This window comes from Macaca nemestrina, chromosome 10 (genome assembly GCF_043159975.1).
Source record: "Macaca nemestrina isolate mMacNem1 chromosome 10, mMacNem.hap1, whole genome shotgun sequence".
NCBI classification, from domain to species: Eukaryota; Metazoa; Chordata; class Mammalia; order Primates; family Cercopithecidae; genus Macaca; species Macaca nemestrina.
The window spans coordinates 84,373,076-84,390,258 of NC_092134.1; the positions used below are offsets into that span (position 1 = coordinate 84,373,076).

Consider the following 17,183-nt stretch of genomic DNA (forward strand, 5'->3'; position numbering starts at 1 on the left):
AACGCTATCTGATATCTCCTTGTTGTATGTTTGTTTCCCCCTTCATAAGAGCAGACACATTGTCTTTCATGTCCATGTTCTGACCCCAAAGCTGGAGCAATGCCTGAAACACATAGTATATGTTCAGTATTTGTTGAAAAATGAATGTTTGAGGATCATGAGGATGAAGAAGAAACCTCAGACTACTTGATCATAAATTCTAGCAATTTCCGCAAGAACAAGAATTGCAGTTTGAAATCAGATGCTGGAGGACTGGAAACCTTGATAGGTCTGGGGCTGAAGGCTGGGGAAGCAGAGGGAATATATTGGAACTTCGGCCCTTTTCTTCGTATCTAAGGACCTCAGAGACCATGCAAAGGGCTAGAATCTTATGGCCAGAAACCACACAACGGGTATTTTCCATCCATAATTCTTCGCAGCCACTTCAGCTAGGCTGCAAATGCGCAAACGCCTTTAGGACCCCGAGTTCCTTTCTGTTTCTTTATGAATGAACCGGCTCCAGTCTGCGCACGCGCAGCTCCCAGTACTCCCGCTCCACGTGAGGCCCACCCTTCCCTCCTGCTGGCGGCACCGCCCTTACCCATTCTAATGGACCAATGGCGAGCGGCCTGAGGGGCGGAGCCCGGCGCGGCGCGGCACAGTAGTTCCCCCGGCGCCGGGCTCCCTCGCGTTAGACGTGCTGTGTTGTGATCACGTGGGCAGCTCCGGGCGCGGCGCTTGTTTTGGTTTCCCTCTAAGTTGCCCACGGCAGCTTCTGGGTGAGCGACTTTCCTGCACCTGCCCACACCCTGACCTCGTCTTCGGGCTCTCTCAGCCCGCAGTTCCGCAAGCCCCTGGGGCGGGCTCCTGCCATGCCGCTGGTCCGTTACAGGAAGGTGGTCATCCTCGGATACCGCTCTGTAGGTGAGTCTCCGCCCTGCAGAACTCGGACGCGCAGCAGCTTTGTGGCCAGAAGAGGCGCGCTGCCGTGGGAACGCGACCCAGGGAGGAATGGTGACATCGTAAGAATGGGGTTGTAGAGCGAGGATTGGAAGAGTGGAGGAATAAAGGTTGGTGGTGTGTGGAGGCTGCAGGAACCGCAAGCACTTAAGGCTCAATGAGGACCTGGCTGCGGTAATCTCAGAGTGGTCCCAGCGTTACTTTGGGGATAGGGGTGGGGTCACAATTTGAAAACCGGGATGCGGTCTCCGTGGGGACAGATAGTCGCAGGTGTCCTGGGGCGGGGCGGACTCGATCCTGAGGAATCTTGGATATTCCTGCGGGTAGGATGGGGTGGGGAAGGCGGCGGGAAAGGCTTCCTGCTGCGCTTCTGAATGCATCCGGTAGCCAAAGTGCGGACACCCCGGGTGAAAAGACGATGAGGGTAGACACAAGGGATAGGATTGCTTGAGGCACTCACAGACTGTGGTGTTAATTTGGGGTACCCTTTGGTCCTGGGCCACAGTCCGAAAGGACAGAGGATGTGAATGTGGATGGATGATTTGGATACAGCTGCCACACTGCTCCCCACAGGGAAGACATCTTTGGCACATCAATTTGTGGAAGGCGAGTTCTCGGAAGGCTACGATCCTACAGTGGAGAATAGTGAGTAGACTTCTCCCCTAGTGTGCTGGTGACGCGACACGGAGGGATTGGATAGCCCACCCAACTCCATAATGTATTTCTCTGGTGCCAAGGGGCTGATTTATTTACACATTACATCTAATTTCTTCTTCAGCAATCCTGTTCGATGGATGGCTAGAGTATGGATTTTGCAGGATACTGAGTCTGGGATAGTTTAAATGTAGACATTAAGAACCTTAGTGTGGGCCGGGCGCGGTGGCTCAAGCCTGTAATCCCAGCACTTTGGGAGGCCGAGACGGGTGGATCACGAGGTCAGGAGATCGAGACTATCCTGGCTAACACGGTGAAACCCCGTCTCTACTAAAAAATACAAAAAACTAGCCGGGCGAGGTGGCGGGCGCCTGTAGTCCCAGCTACTCGGGAGGCTGAGGCAGGAGAATGGCGTGAACCCGGGAGGCGGAGCTTGCAGTGAGCTGAGATCCGGCCACTGCACTCCAGCCTGGGCGACAGAGCGAGACTCCGTCTCAAAAAAAAAAAAAAAAAAAAAAAACAACCTTAGTGTCTCTTTCCAGTTACCTGGATAACTCCCTGGAGCTGATCTATCTGTGTCAACCCCAAGGTTAAGAATGTAAGGGGAGGCCAGGCGCAGTGGCTCACGCCTGTAATCCCAGCACTTTGGGAAGCTGAGGCGGGCGGATCGATTGAGGTCAGGATTTTGAGACCAGCCTGGCCAACATGGTGAAACCTCATCGCTACTAAAAATACCAAAATTAGCTGAACATGGTGGCACACACCTGTAATCCGAGCTACTAAGGAGGCTGAGGTAGGAGAATCGCTTGAACGCAGCAGGCAAATGTTGCAGTGAGCAAAGATTGTGACACTGCACACCAGCCTGGGTGTCAGGATGAGGCTGTCTCAAAAAAAAAAAAAAAAAAAAAAAAGGCCAGGCACCATGGCTCACGCCTGTAATCCCAGCTCATTGGGAGGCCAAGGCAGGTGGATCACCTGAGATCAAGAGTTCGAAACCAGCCTGGCCAACTGGTGAAACCCTGTATCTACTAAAAATACAAACAATTAGCTGGACATGGTGATGGATATCTGTAATCCCATCCACTCGGGTGGCTGAGGCAGGAGAATTGCTTGAATCCAGGAGGCGGAGGTTGCAGTGAGCTGAGATGGCGCCACTGTGCTCTAGCCTGGGCAACAAGAGCGAAACAACGTCTCAAAAAAAAAAAAAAAAAAAAAAAAGAATAAAAAGAATGTAAGCAGGGGGAAGGGAGTGGGAGGGATGAAGATAAATTGATCAATAGGTACAGATATATAGTTTGATAGAAGTAAGACTTAGTAGTATCAGTAGGGTGACTATAGCTTACAATAAGCTATTTTACATTTCAAAATAGCTATAAGAGTTCAAATGGTTCTAGCATAAAGAAAACACAAATATTTAAGGTGATGAATATTGCAGATATACTTACAAATTATATGAATGTATTATCACGTGTACCCTGAAACTTGGTGCATCTATTATTCATCAATAAAACAAAAGTAATTATTTTTCTTTTCTTTTTGAGACAGGGTCTCACTTTGTCATCCAGGCTGGAGTGCAGTGCCGCAATCTCAGCTCACTGCAACCTCCACCTCCTGGGTTCAAGCAATTCTCATGCTTCAGCCTCCTGAGTAGCTGGGACTACAGGCATGCACCACCATGCCCAGCTAATGTTTTGTATTTTTAGTAGAGACAGGGTTTAACCATGTTGGCCAGGCTGGTCTCGAACTCTTGGTCTTAAGTGATCCGCCCACCTTGGCCTCCCAAAGTGCTGGGATTACAGGTGTCAGCCACTGAGCCCAACCCACAATCTACTTTAAAAAAAAGCTGCCAAAAAAAAAAAAAAAAAAAAGAAGGTAAGACAGCCAGGTGCAGAGGTGCATACCTATAGTTCCAGCTACTTGGGAGGTTGAAGTGAGAGGATCACTTGAGCCCAGGACTTCCAGGCTATAGGGTGCTAAGAGTGCACCTGTGAATAGCCACTGCTCTACAGCCTGGGCAACATAGCAAGACTTCATCTCAAAAAAAAAAAAAAAACATATATATATATATATATATAATTATCCGGGTGCAGTGGCAGGCGCCTATAATCCCAGCTACTCGGGAGGCTGAGGCAGGAGAATCGCTTGAACCCAGGTGGCAGAGGTTGCAGTGAGCCGAGATCGAGCCACTGCACTCCAGCTTGGGCAATAGAGTGAGACTCTGTCTCAAAAACAAAAAAAAAAAGTCAGGGGACATACATTGCTGGCCCTATAAGGCACCTCACAGTCAAGTTTTCTTTTCTTTTCAGCTTACAGCAAGATAGTGACTCTTGGCAAAGATGAGTTTCACCTACACCTGGTGGACACAGCAGGGCAGGTACCAGTTGGGGTATGGTATCCAAAAGTGGCAGTTCAGCCCTCAGAGATGAAGTCTGGTAGTCTTTGTGGCTCATCTGTAAAGTAGTATTAAAAGCATTTTACCTGTTAAGAGTATGCAGGGCTCATTGGAGCTGCTCCATAAATACTTGTTGAAGTGACTATAGTAGGGCGTGCCCCAGGGAGGGTCACCTGGATGTTGTCCCACCAACCTTTGCCATCTGAGTGGTTTGGATCTAGGTACTGATGTTTCCATTTCTTGACAGGATGAGTACAGCATTCTGCCCTATTCATTCATCATTGGAGTCCATGGTTATGTGCTTGTGTATTCTGTCACCTCTCTACATAGGTAAGTGACCAAGGTTGTGAGTGTGGGACTTGGGAAGACCTGCGGACTGTCTCATAAAGTTATAGCTCCAATTCTTGTGTTTAAAGCTTCCAAGTCATTGAGAGTCTGTACCAAAAGCTACACGAAGGCCATGGGAAAACCCGGTAAGTGGCCTTGGGGGATAGGGACATAGTGTGGGCATGAGGGAGTAGGAGAGAGCAGAGGGGAGAATTGTCAAGTTAGAGAGGCTCGGATATAGATGCTGCCTGGTCTGATAAGGAGTCGTCCAGCCTTGATATAAGGAGTTGGGGAATGAGGGGATTCTGAAATAACTGCTGTTTCCTCACAGGGTGCCAGTGGTTCTAGTTGGGAACAAGGCAGATCTCTCTCCAGAGAGGTATGTAAATCTCTGCTACTTAGAGGAAAAGGAAGTGAAATGGACTAGGGAATCAGTCAGGCTCTCATCCTGGCTCTGCCACTGACTCAAACAAGTCATTTCACCTCTCTTTGTCTCTAACCTGAAGCTTAAGGAAGATAATACTTCTATCTTAAAAGCCACAGTTTCATATTTCAAGCCTCAGTCCTAGATTCACCCATTGTTCCTTTGTTTACCTATATTTTCTCTTTCCACAGCCCTCCTCCCAAAACTTGGGGAAATGGCGTGGGTCAGAGGAAGTCTTTTTCTTCCTTCTTTTTTTTTGAGATGAAGTCTTGTTCTGTTGCCCAGACTAGAGTGCAGTGGCGTGATCTCGGCTCACTGCAACCTCTGCCACCTGGGTTCAAGCGATTCTCCTGCCTCAGCTTCCTGAGTAGCTGGGACTACAGGCGCATGCCACCACGCCCGGCTAATTTTTTGTATTTTTAGTAGAGACGGGGTTTCACTATGTTAGCCAGGATGGTCTTGATCTCCTGACCTTGTGATCCACCCGCCTAGGCCTCCCAAAGTGTTGGGATTACAGGCATGAGCCACTGCGCACAGCCCATTTTCTTTTTAATAGAGATGGTATTTCACTGTGTTGCCAAGGCTGGTCTTGAACTCCTGAGCTCAAGTGATCCACCACCTCGGCCTCCCAAAGTGCTGCATTACAGGCATGAGCCACTAAGCCTGGCCAGGAAGCCTTGATTCTGAAGATTTTTCAGAGCACTTACCAACATTTCTATCCTCCATCTTTATGTCCCAAATTTGCTTCCAGAGTGAAGGGGTGGCCTGCACCTCCACACCTGTGGGTGTTTCTCGTTAGGTGGAACGAGAGACTTGAGAAAAGAAATAAGACACAGAGACAAAGTATAGAGAAAGAAAAGCGGGGGCCCAGGGGACCGGCGCTCAGCTTACAGAGGACCCACGCCGGCACCGGCCTCTGAGTTCCCTTAGTATTTATAGATAATTATCTTTACCATCTTAAAGATAAGGGAGTGGCAGGACAATAGGATCATTTTTAGGGAGGAAATTAGCAGTAAGACATAAGAACAAGGATCTGTGACATGAGTAAGTTTAAAGGAAAATCCTGTGCCTTGAGATAAACCTTTTAGCAACATTGTTTCATCCTATCACATGGGGATAAACCTTGGACAATACCTAGCTTTTCTAGGAACAAAGTCACACCCTGCACGCCCAAAATCCCTTAAACCTTGAGTTACCACAGCACATGTCTCTTGCAAGGACAAGGTTGCAGATTAACAGCATCTCAAATACAGAACAAAATGGAGTCTCTTATGTCTACTTCTTTCTATACAGACACAGTAACAGGCTGATCTCTTTCTTTTCCCCACACAGAGAGGTACAGGCAGTTGAAGGGAAGAAGCTGGCAGAGTCCTGGGGTGCGACATTTATGGAGTCATCTGCTCGAGAGAATCAGGTGCTCGGCCCGAAGACTAGAAGGGTGGTGGTGGTAGCCGTGTTTTCCTTATTGTACTGCTTGGTGGGAATGTTGCAGGAATGGAGCTTTCACCCCAGATCTGGGTGGTATTGGCACTGAACTGACTTTTGCCCTGAATCCTCTCCCCTTATAGCTGACTCAAGGCATCTTCACCAAAGTCATCCAGGAGATTGCCCGTGTGGAGAATTCCTATGGGCAAGAGCGTCGCTGCCATCTCATGTGAGCCCTTGGGTGTGGTGTAACTGCCTTGTTTCTGCCTCTGGCACTTGCCATGTTCCAGTGGGGGGTCAGACCCTCAGGACTTCACGGGTATGGTTGCCAGCTGTGTTCCTGACCCCTGGACACACAGTGTGGCATCCTCATGTTTGCACACTTTCCCCAGGCTCTAGTGGCCTGGATGTCAATGTTTACAAAGGGGCAAGGACCTCTCATGGACACTGGCCTCTAGCCCTCTGTTTTTGCTAGATGAATTCTGTTATAACCTGTGGGGTCAGGATATGAGTCCTGGGCATTATTTATCCAGGACCCATCCTCTTGGGTGAGTTTTGGGTGTTGGCTGGGTAAGGGGAGCCAGGGACTTCTGAAACAGAGCTGGCTCCCTGGGGTGACAATGTATATATGCAAATAAACTGAGAAATCTTTTGTTGTTGACTTCTTTTTCCTGTGTGTGTGTGAGACGGAGTTTCACTCTGTTGCCCAGGCTGGAGCGGTACAGTGCTGCGATCTCAGCTTGCTGCAACCTCCGCCTGCCAGGTTCAAGCAGTTCTCCTGCCTCAGTCTCCCACAGGCACCCGCCACCACGCCTGGCTATTTTTAGTAGAGATGGGGGTTCACCATGTTGGCCAGGATGGTCTCGAACTCCTGACCTTAAGTGATCCGTCCGCCTCAGCCTCCCAAAGTGCTGGGATTATAGGCGTGAACCACTACTCCCGGCCTTATTGTTGACATCTGTGTATCTAGGGAGAGCTCAGAGCCAGTATCTCTTTTTCCAAGGAGTCATGGCTGTGGTCTTTGGTGGGAAATCTTTCCTCCTACCTTGTTCCTATTCCTTATTCCTCACTTGTTAACGACCATTATCCTAACTTGCCTTTCCTACCTTTCTATTCTGCTGGGTTCCTCATATACTGAGTCCAGTTGGCTGCCACTCCCGTCCAAGTTTTGTAGCCTTTCAAGATCCCCTTAATTACAGAAACACCACCCTCTAGTGGCCAGATGCAACATGCTGACCTAGCTGTCTTCCTGGGGCCTCAGCATTTGCTTGGACTCAAAGCATACAGGGTTTCGGGAGAAGGAAGCCCCTCATTCCTAATGATGTAAGAATTGAGAGAAGTGTAGAGGCAGAGAGACTAAAGTGTTGTGAAGACTTTGACTTCCCGAGTGTTGAGTAAAGTAAGAAATAATGCATCTGGTGCCTATCAGTCCCCCCGGCCCTCCATGTCCCCAGTGTTTTTCATTAAAATGGCTGTCCTTTGCTCTTTTCATACCTTTCATCTTTTTGTACTTTTCACACCTTTGGTGGTCTACTTTTTTCAGGTGTCAAAGGCTATTGGTTCTGCTTTTATGGACCTACCACCTCAGTAGGATTGATATTTCAGCTAGGAAAGTTTGGTCCTGTTTGCCTCCGCTTTTCTTGATCCCCACCCTGCCACCAGCATGATTGCCTAACTAGTCTAATACCTCCTCCAAGGACGTGTAAGGGTTACTTTAATGGTAGATCTTCACAGGGAAGGTACAGACCTCTTCTGACAACTGGGGGAGCCCGAGGTACCTATCAATGTACTTACTTGGGAAGGATTGACAGAACCTAGATGTGATTTTTAGCTGTGACTTTGTCAGTGCCTGGCTCCAGGCTTACAGTGGGGATATGGCTTGTCATGCTGATTTTCAAAAGTCCTGACAGCTGCTTTTGCTTTTCTGATCCAGCATCTAAAAAGAAATAAGGGCTGCTAGAAGAAACATACTCCAAACAACAATCTCACTGGCTTAGGAGGTTCTGGGAGGTCACTAACCTCTCTCCTTATACTAAAATTAAGTCCTTTTGCACATCTGACCTGGGATACTCATTACAGGGGCCTACTTTCCTGCTGCCATTTTCACGAGGTCTGGGGTAGACTTAGAAACATGTGAAATTTTCTAGTTTATCAATAATCTCAAGGCGTGGGGACAGTAGTGATAGCGGTTAATAGCTCCTCCACTTAGCTGTGTGCCGGGTGCGCCTGTAATCCCAGCACTTTGGGAGACCAAGGTGGGTGGATAACCTGAAGTCAGGAGTTTGAGACCAGCCTGGCCAACGTGGTGAAACCCCATCTCTACTAAAAATAAATTAGCTGGGTGTGATGGTGGGCTCCTGTAATCCCAGTTACTAGGGAGGCTGAGGCAGGATAATTGCTTGAACCTGGGAGGCGAAGGTTGCAGTGAGCTAAGATCACGCCATTTCACTCCAGCGTGGGAGACAAGAGCGAAACTCTGTCTCAAAAAAAAGAAAAAAAAAAAACCCTGAAATAGTGGGTGGCTATCTGTGTTATTACTGGAGGTCTTTCTGGTGAGGGTCTGCCTCTCCCTGCCTCTGGGTGCAAACCTGGGAGGGGCCTTCCATTTTCCAACTTGTTTCTTGGTTAACTTATTCTATTGTAACCAAAAGAGGTGTGCGATCACTGCTGGAACTTTTTTGCTTAAATATGTGTGAATGGTCAGTGCAGAAAGCATGATGCCAATGTGTGGCTGGAGTAGGACACATCTAGTCCTGATCCCTCCTATGACTCTGACCAGTAGGGATTAAGGTCTCCTGCACTGTCGAATATAAAAGCATCAAGTCACATGTGGCTATTTAATTTCATTAAAATAAAAAGTTCCTTACTTGTACCACCTGCATTTCGAAGGGCTCGACAGCTCATGTGGTTAATGGCTACCATATTAGATAGTGTAGATTTAATCCATTTCTCTCACTGTAGAAAAGTTCTGTTGGGGCCGGGCGCGGTGGCTCATGCCTGTAATCCCAGCACTTTGGGAGACCAGGGCGAGCGGATCACGAGTTCAAGACCAGGCTGGCCAACATAGTGAAACCCTGTCTCTACTAAAAATACAAAAAAGTAGCCGGGTCTGGTGGTGTGCGCCTGTAATCTCAGCTACTAGGGAGGCTGAGGCAGGAGAATCGCCTGAACCTGGGAGGCAGAGGTTGCAGTGAGCTGAGATCGCACCATTGCACTCCAACCCGGACGACAGTGCAAGACTCTGTCTCAAAAAAAAAAAAAGAAAAAAAAAATTCTGTTGGATAGCACCGTAAACCCTTTCCCCACAAAGCTGGCATTGGATCGAATCGGCCTGCCTCTTTCTCCACATCTTCCTTTAAAAAACTGTAGTATTATTTGTAATCCTAGGAAAAACGTGGCCTTTGGTTTGAATAATGGCTCAACTTCTGACTAGATGTATTTCTGTGGGCAATCTTACCTATTGTAGCCTTAATCTTCATCTGTCATATGGAGATAATTCCATGTAACTCATAATGAAGGTGAGGAATAACTAAGAATATAGAAAGTATCTGGACATAGTTAATTTGTCTCCTTTTGTCCACCCCATATGTGCAGTTGATGCAGAAGAGGCATTCCAATCCTTTCTCATCCAGACTTACGGTGGGGGGGTGGTGCCTGCAAAGAGTATGTTTTGCGATCTTGTCTAGAACAGTACTCCGGCCAGGTAGCAGCGAGGCTACTTCAGTTTACTAAAAAAGGGACAGGGGTATTGAATATCTGAAAGGACTGGAGGTGGGAATGGGAGCACCCTGAAAAGGAAGGGAGGCTCTACATTTGTTTCGATGGGGAGGTGTGTGTAGTGACTGTGTGGGCACCGACAGTCCTTCCTCACACGGGGGACTGGGAGCCAGGAGGAATGACTAGGGACTAGTCCAGTTTTCTTCGGGTCCCTAAACGTGGCAAGAACCCACCCTCTGCAGCGCCAGGCGCGGTACCTCACTTTCTCCATTTGCGGACTCCAGTTCCCAGGATGCTAAGCAGCGGCCAATCTCCTGGCTCTTCTTCCATCCCCCTCCCGGGAAAGACTGCCCCTGGCCAAAGCGAGGGGGCAGTTGGAGTTTCAGGGACCAATGACTGCAAGGGTATGGAATTAAAAAGCAGCCGGAGTCCTAGTTTCGCGGCCTGGGCGGTAAATGAAGGGGCTCCAGGGCCGCGGCAGACAGGAGGTGGGCTTCGTTCCCACGTGTCTGCCCGGCTGCCGGCCCGGCGCGGTCGGGGTTAACCCGGAGCGGAAGGATCCCGCAGCGTGTGCGTAGAACTGCAGAGTCACAGCCTTTCCTCCGAGAGGGCGGGATCCCTCCGCCGCTCCGCTCCAACACAAAATAGGGCCGCCTCTTCTCCTTTCTCCCCCTCTCGAGTGGGGTGCCCCGGGCAAAAGGCCCCCCCGGATCTCGCGCCGAAGGCTTCACGAATCTTCACGACCGCTGCCCAGCTCTCGGGCCAGGAAATAGCCCCTTCGCAGGAACCACCCTACCGGCCGAACAGGAGGCGGAGGGGGGGAGGCGGAGCGGCGCCGCGCTGCACTACTTTCCTCTCCGGTTGCAAATGGCTGCCTCGTTCCCCACTTTCCGCTCAGTTTCCTGACCCCCCGGTGCCGGGAGCCGGGGTTGGGCCATGCACCTCTAGGCCCCCTGCGATCACAGTCAGCCGGGGGTCGAGGGGGTGCCACCGACCAAAGCCGGCCAGGCCGGGGGCGGGGCAGCTCCCGAGGCCAGAGGGGAAGGGAGGCGAGCGCAGGGCCTGGAGCGGCCGGAGGGGAGCGGGCAGAGGGCTCGCACCGCCCGCCCCTTCCTCTTCCTCGCCCACCTAGCCTCCTCCCTTCCCCGGGGGGAGCAGAAGGTGGGGGGCTCGAAGCCGCCGAGGGTGAGCGCTCGGGGTCGAGAAGCCCGGCGCTGGGTGTGTGTCAGGTTCAGCCCCGCGGCCCCGCCGGCCCCGCGTCGCCGTAGCTCGCGCGGCCCCGGGCGCCGGCCGGGGCGGGGAGAGGGGCTCGGCGCTCCTGCGAGGGTCTCACGTTCCATCCGGGCCAGGCGCGGGGCGGCGCGGCATTCCTTCCGGGCTGCTGGGGAGGCGCCTCGACGTTCCATCTGGAGAGCCTCGACGTTCCGCCCGAGCCCGGCGCGGGCGGCCGGGGCGCTGGCCGGGCCCTAGGACTAAGAGGCCGCCCGGCGACGCGGATGCGGAGCCTGCTCGCCCAAGATCAAAGCCACCGGTGCTCTCTTTGTGTCCGCTCGGGATTCGCCGCCCTGGGGCTGTCCATGGAAACCTAAACTGCTGGAACCTGAGGCAGAGAACCCCTCTTTGGCTTCTTGCTGTTTTTTGTGGGGGGAGGGTGGCCACTCCGACCTGGATTTACCGTTCTTGGCCCCCCTAAGCCCCCCCGTGCGGGGGGCGGCTGTGATCGCTCTGGCGGTTGGAGGTCGGGGAGCGGCCCGGGCTCTGGCCATGTTCTCGGATGAGGATTTCTGGATCGCCCTGTGAAGAGGTGAGTGAAGTCCGCCCGGCCAGGGCCCAGAAAGGGTTGGACTGGGGGCACAGCCAGATGGACTATCTTAGCCGGAGCTGGCCTTTAGGTTGGAGAAGGGGGTGCCAAAGCTGGGGAGCGTTCCTTTGGCAGGGTCTGTCAAGGGAACCTGAGCCAGTCACCAGGGCAGAACTGAGGCCTGGTATCTTGGGGTGTGCCTCTTTAAAGACTGGGGGTTCAGAGAACCACGGGAGTTTGGGAACCTGGCCAGATAGCCTCTCTGCCTGTTTATTTTTGTGTTGGGGGAGCTCGACTAAAGTAGGACCCAGGCCCTGATGCCAGCACCAATCCCAGGCTGCTGCTGCTCTTCTCAGGGTTCCTTGTGGGCCTTGGGACAGAGCAACTTGGGATGGTGGGGGAGGGTGCCACTGCCAGGTCAGACTTATTATGCCAGTTGGACCTTAAGGTTGTTCCTACCGAGTTGGGCACCCAAAGCAGTCCCTGGAAAACTCAGGGAACCCCAGATCCTTCACCAGGCCTTCTTTCACTGGGCAAAGGGAGAGTGTGTGGAAACTGACTAGTTGTGATGAAGGGGATGGCTGGGGCAAGAAGGAGGCGGGGCTGGGGGCAGCTCTGGCCCTGCTGTTCAACTTTAAACTATCCCTGCCTGGCAAAGTGACCCCAGTGAGGCCTACTGCTGTCTTAGCCTGCTTTGCCTCCCCTCCTCTTGGGATGGATCTAATCTCTAGAGGATTATAGAAGAGGCCGTTGAGATTTGCTCCCTGTGAATGTAGGCTGCAAAAAATGGCTTTTGTCTTTTGCCTTCTCCCGGCCTGGTATGGAGAGCTGGCTGCTGTGAGTCCCTGGCCGGTCCTGCAAGCCCCTCCCAGACTTCTCCAACCCTTTTTTGACCAGGGATTGTTAACTGGTTTTCTGATCCTGTACCAACTGTGCAGAATGGGGTGGCCTGTAGCTCTCTGGAGGAGAAATGGCTTGATCAGAGCTCTTTTCTCCTGGAAACCAGTGATTCTACCCCTGGCAGAAGGTATTGGGGAGAACGAGTGTGTATGTGCCTGCAGCTTGAGCCTCAATCCTGTGGGCCTTGCTTGGGCTGGGACTGCCCCTCTCACACCTGTCATGCTGCCCAGCAGGGATTTGGCTGGTGCATTTTGCTCCCTCTATCTGCTCCAACATACATATTCTAGATTTCTTTGAGTCTGGTTTTGAAAAAGAGAAAATAGAGGTTTTGCCTTTTAAAGATTTCTCAAAGGTGAGAGGTGGCACGGGGTAGTGGAGTGAGGTGAGCTGTCAACCCTGCTCTCCACTCCTGCATTCTATGGAGAGTCCCTCCTGTTTGTCCTGAAACAACTTCCTTACGTAGGACTGCACCTTGTTAGCTGTGCCTGCCTTCAAGATGAGCCAGGGACACAGTTCAGAGGGTCTGCAGGGCCAGTGTTCCTTTTGGATCCATCTCGGAGGGCTGACCCAAAATGGGGGTGGGAAGAGGTGTGGTTTGAGTCTCAGGCTGGGAACCAGGAAGTCCTGAGTCCTACTGAAGAGCTGTTCACTCAAGGGCCTGCTGCAGCCTTACACCTCTCCAAGTGTCCATTTCCCCCTTGCCTGGGAAAATGGAGTGAAAGCTGTTGGTCTGGGAGGGAGGCAGGAAGGAGAGTGGGTTGAGATAAATCCCTGTCCTTTTCTTTGCTGTTTTGGACCTCTAAGGTATAGGACTGAGGGGTGCCAGCACAGTTTTACTCCCTACATCTGTACCTACTGTCTGGGATCTCTAGTTCTGTGGAGGAAGCCTGGCGAGACACTAGTCCAGTTTAGATCCAGGGAAAAAATCCTTGGTGTGTATGTGTGTGGGTTTACTGACTGTGAATGATGGGACTGGGTAACCTGGGGTCTTTGTTTAGATACGTTCAGGGGCCTGTTAACTGGGAATCAGCACTGGGATCCCGGTGCTGGACTTCAGGGCTGGGGAAATAGGGACTGAGGGGTCAGGCTTTTTGGAGGTGCCCCCTAGATTATTTTTGGTACAACTTGTATGACATTCTTCTCTTTGCTGCTTAATCTCTCATCTTCCATGGCCCCATCCATGGGCTCTGGCTTTGGAGGATGGTCGTAGTCTGTCTCTCAAGGCCAGATGAAGGTGGTTTCTTTACCTTCTTGAGCAGTACCAGCCTTACCAGCTGAGAGGGCTGAACTTGGGGGAGAGCTGAGGAATTTGCCCCTCTGGCCTTGTGTGAGGCAGCTCTCCTCCTACCCACTGTATTATCATTGTTGCCTTTTACTTCTTGATGTTTGTGACTCTTTTGGCCTCAACTTTGAGAGCAGAGCGGGTAGAGGATCTTTGGGGGTATGTAGTGGTAAGATATAGTAAGATGCAAACAATTAGAAAACTTTAAGAGCCCCTTGGACATTCTGGGTGTGGTCAGGCCTTGAATGACTGAATGGAAGAGGGGCCTGGCTGCTGCCCTCCCCTCCATCTCCCACTTCCCATGGTAGCTTCTAAGGACTCCTTGAAGTTCTGGAGCAGCTTTTCTATGAGCCGGCCAGATGACCACCCTGCTTTCCTTTCAGGTGTGGTTGTGTGGCAGGTTTGGGAAAGAGAGATGGCTTGGGAATGGAGATGATGTGTATCAGGTGATGCTTTACTTTATCCAGTAGGTTCTGAGAGTGTTAGGGGAAAAAGGAATTTTCTTTCCTGTGACATGTCTCCAGAGGGGCATAGCCAGTATCTGGAAATAAAGGGTGAGTTCAGAGCAGGAGGAGTGATACTGTAGTTCTTAGGGAATTGATTTACTGATTTGGGGCACCTTTGAGGGTTCCCCCTTGTCTTGTTTGTCCCAGTCATTCAACCCTAAGTGGCTGACTGGGGTATTTGCCTTCCAGTTTGGGAGGAGAGGCTGTCCTTGCTAAGGGTGGTGTGGTCACTCTGGTTAGCCAAGAAGAGTGGAAAAGGTGAGAGATTAATTTATCAAACTTTTATTGTTTAGAGTTCTGTTTTAGGGATTTCCCCCACCTCACCATCACTTTAGGAACACTGTATTCTTCTCTGATTAAGAGAAAGGATTTATACTTCCCACTACAAGCTGCTGGCACTTATCCCTTTCTTCCTCCTCCTATAGGGTCCCTTTCCTATTCCTCATGTCTGTAATTATTGTTCTTCTCCCCCCTCCTCCCCCGGCTGTGCTTAATTCCCTCTAAGGTCTAGGAAAATAATACCCAAAGGTGTAGGTCTCAACTTTTTTAGGTATAACTTTAGTGTGTTTCATTAGGCTCTGATACAGGCATGCATTTCTTAGAAGGGACAAGGGACCGTTATTCCCCACCCCCATGTATGTGTGTGGAAACCCTGCTTGAGGGAAGAGGAAGGAAGCTACTCGGCTCTGCTGTGCTATGTCCTGCCCTGTTTAGAACTCCTCTGAGTGACTGTATGCTTCCTGAGACTACAATTCCCAGCATGCTTAGCCTCAGGCCTGGCTACACATGCTCAGTAACTCTCAAGGTCCACTTCTGTTAACTACTAGGGATATCTGAAGAGGAAGGGCAGTTGGTGTTGCTAAGGGCAATGACCTGAGACCTTCAGGCTGGATGAGACCCTGAGCTCAGTTAGGGCACGGGCCAGGGGTTCGTCTGAGCTGGATTTAGGTTGGAAGTGGGTGGAAATTAGGGAGTTTCTTCTTTTGTGATGGTGATGTCCTCGTAGAAACAAGTGGCGGTGGGGGAGATCCATCCATAGCTAGGCTATAGTTCTAGTAGTGTGTTCCATCTCTTGCAGTGCCTCAGACTCTGCCTCTGGGAGAGGGATTTTTGCTGGACTCAGGCTTCCTGGGTCATGACTACCCCTGGGTTGGCACGGACTGGCCTCTAGAATGGCAGCTTACTTGAGACTTGAAGAAAAGTTGTGGGAATAGGGCTCACCAAAAGCCAAAAACCCAGAGGCAAGGCAAACGGCAGTATTAGATATAAATGGATATGCTTCTAGTTGGATGCTATGGCCCCAGGAACTCTTACAGAGGAAGTGGGAAAGTCAAATGGATCCCCTGAGAATCTCTCCAGAGTGCGAGAAGAGGGTATGTGTTTATCTGGGGAGGAAGTGACCCTACAGGTTAGGGAGAATGACTTTCTTGTCAGTATAGGAGTTTGTAGTATGGCTTGCTCTGATGTCTGGAGGGTCTGGATGCCTTCTTCCCAGGATTCTGGGAGAAGTGCTTCTTGGGAAGACTTACTAGGCATATAGATCTCTTTCTTGGCACCAACAGGTCTCCCCGAGAGGGCCCTGCCCAGTCGGAGAGAGGGATGGACAGCCAGAAGCTGCCTGGTGAGGATAAAGATTCAGAACCGGCAGGTAAGTAGGACAAATTCTTTGTTTGCTTTTAGATTTCACAGGCAACCTTACATTTCTGGTCCTGGCCCAAGGACATGAGCTAAGTCTATGCAGCAGATAAGTAATGGAACAACTTTGTTCTTTGGGACAACAGTTGAAATATCATCACTCTGATCCACTCAGGTTTTGGATAATCTCATGTATCTGGTGAGTGGACTTTGTATTAAATAGGGATGATGACTGACACATGCTGTTTGTCTGTTTATTCAGCTGATGGACCTGCAGCTTCTGAGGACCCAAGTGCCACTGAGTCAGACCTGCCTAACCCACATGTGGGAGAGGTCTCTGTCCCTAGTTCTGGGAGTCCCAGTCTTCAGGAGACTCCTCAGGACTGCAGGTAACTTGTTTGAGGGCACATAAGGATTTTATTTGAGAGTCTAGGGCTTTCTTTTTTTTTTTTTTTTTTTTTTTTTTTGAGACGGAGTCTCGCTGTGTCTCCCAGGCTGGAGTGCAGTGGCGTGATCTCGGCTCACTGCAAGCTCCGCCTCCCGGGTTCACGCCATTCTCCCGCCTCAGCCTCCCAAGTAGCTGGAACTACAGGCGCCCGCCACCACGCCCGGCTAGTTTTTTGTATTTTTAGTAGAGACGGGGTTTCACCATGTTAGCCAGATAGTCTCGATCTCCTGACCTCGTGATCCACCCGCCTCGGCCTCCCAAAGTGCTAGGATTACAGGCTTGAGCCACCGCGCCCGGCCGAGTCTAGGGCTTTCAAGGAAGAGAAATTAGGAAAATGAGTGTCGGGGAAGCATGGGCATGCCAAATCATGGGGTTGCTGGGGGCCTGGCGTGGTACTGATGCTTGTGTGTCCACAGTGGGGGTCCGGTGCGGCGTTGTGCTCTCTGTAACTGCGGGGAGCCCAGTCTGCATGGGCAGCGGGAGCTACGGCGCTTTGAGTTGCCATTTGATTGGCCCCGGTGTCCAGTGGTATCCCCTGGGGGGAGCCCAGGGCCCAATGAGGCAGTGCTGCCCAGTGAGGACCTGTCACAGATTGGTTTCCCTGAGGGCCTTACACCTGCCCACCTAGGAGAACCTGGAGGTGAGTGAGGAGAATGGGGCAGCAAATGGGAGAAGGACTGGGTAGTCCTGAGCCAGCGATCCTCTTTCTGTTAACTCTTTCCTTTCTGTTTAC

At 51.0% G+C, this 17,183-nt stretch overlaps 2 protein-coding genes across 7 annotated transcripts in view; both read left to right on the plus strand.

Moving 5' to 3' along the window:
• Positions 1 to 662: 662 nt before the first annotated feature.
• Positions 663 to 6,822, plus strand: LOC105492886 (RHEB like 1). Of its 6 annotated transcripts, none has more exons than XM_011760227.3 (8): positions 663 to 903; positions 1,513 to 1,584; positions 3,900 to 3,979; positions 4,233 to 4,315; positions 4,402 to 4,458; positions 4,644 to 4,691; positions 6,069 to 6,150; positions 6,305 to 6,822. In XM_011760227.3, the coding sequence occupies exons 1-8, from the start codon at positions 852 to 854 to the stop codon at positions 6,392 to 6,394; spliced, it is 564 nt and encodes a 187-aa protein (XP_011758529.1). In that variant the 5' UTR covers positions 663 to 851; the 3' UTR covers positions 6,395 to 6,822. The 6 variants fall into 6 exon arrangements, with proteins under 6 accessions (XP_011758529.1, XP_011758531.1, XP_011758534.1 ...); XM_011760229.3 differs by having other exon boundaries at positions 664 to 903; positions 1,445 to 1,584; XM_011760233.2 differs by having other exon boundaries at positions 665 to 903; positions 1,445 to 1,584; positions 3,900 to 3,967.
• A 3,654-nt stretch (positions 6,823 to 10,476) lies between these two features.
• The window catches only part of LOC105492887 (lysine methyltransferase 2D), a 54,487-nt gene continuing 47,780 nt past the window's right edge, over positions 10,477 to 17,183 (plus strand). The window contains exons 1-4 of the mRNA XM_011760238.3: positions 10,477 to 11,682; positions 15,930 to 16,015; positions 16,265 to 16,391; positions 16,867 to 17,090. Coding sequence (XP_011758540.2) covers positions 15,967 to 16,015; positions 16,265 to 16,391; positions 16,867 to 17,090 — 400 coding nt within the window. The 5' untranslated portion in view covers positions 10,477 to 11,682; positions 15,930 to 15,966. The remainder of the gene's footprint in view (positions 11,683 to 15,929; positions 16,016 to 16,264; positions 16,392 to 16,866; positions 17,091 to 17,183) is intronic.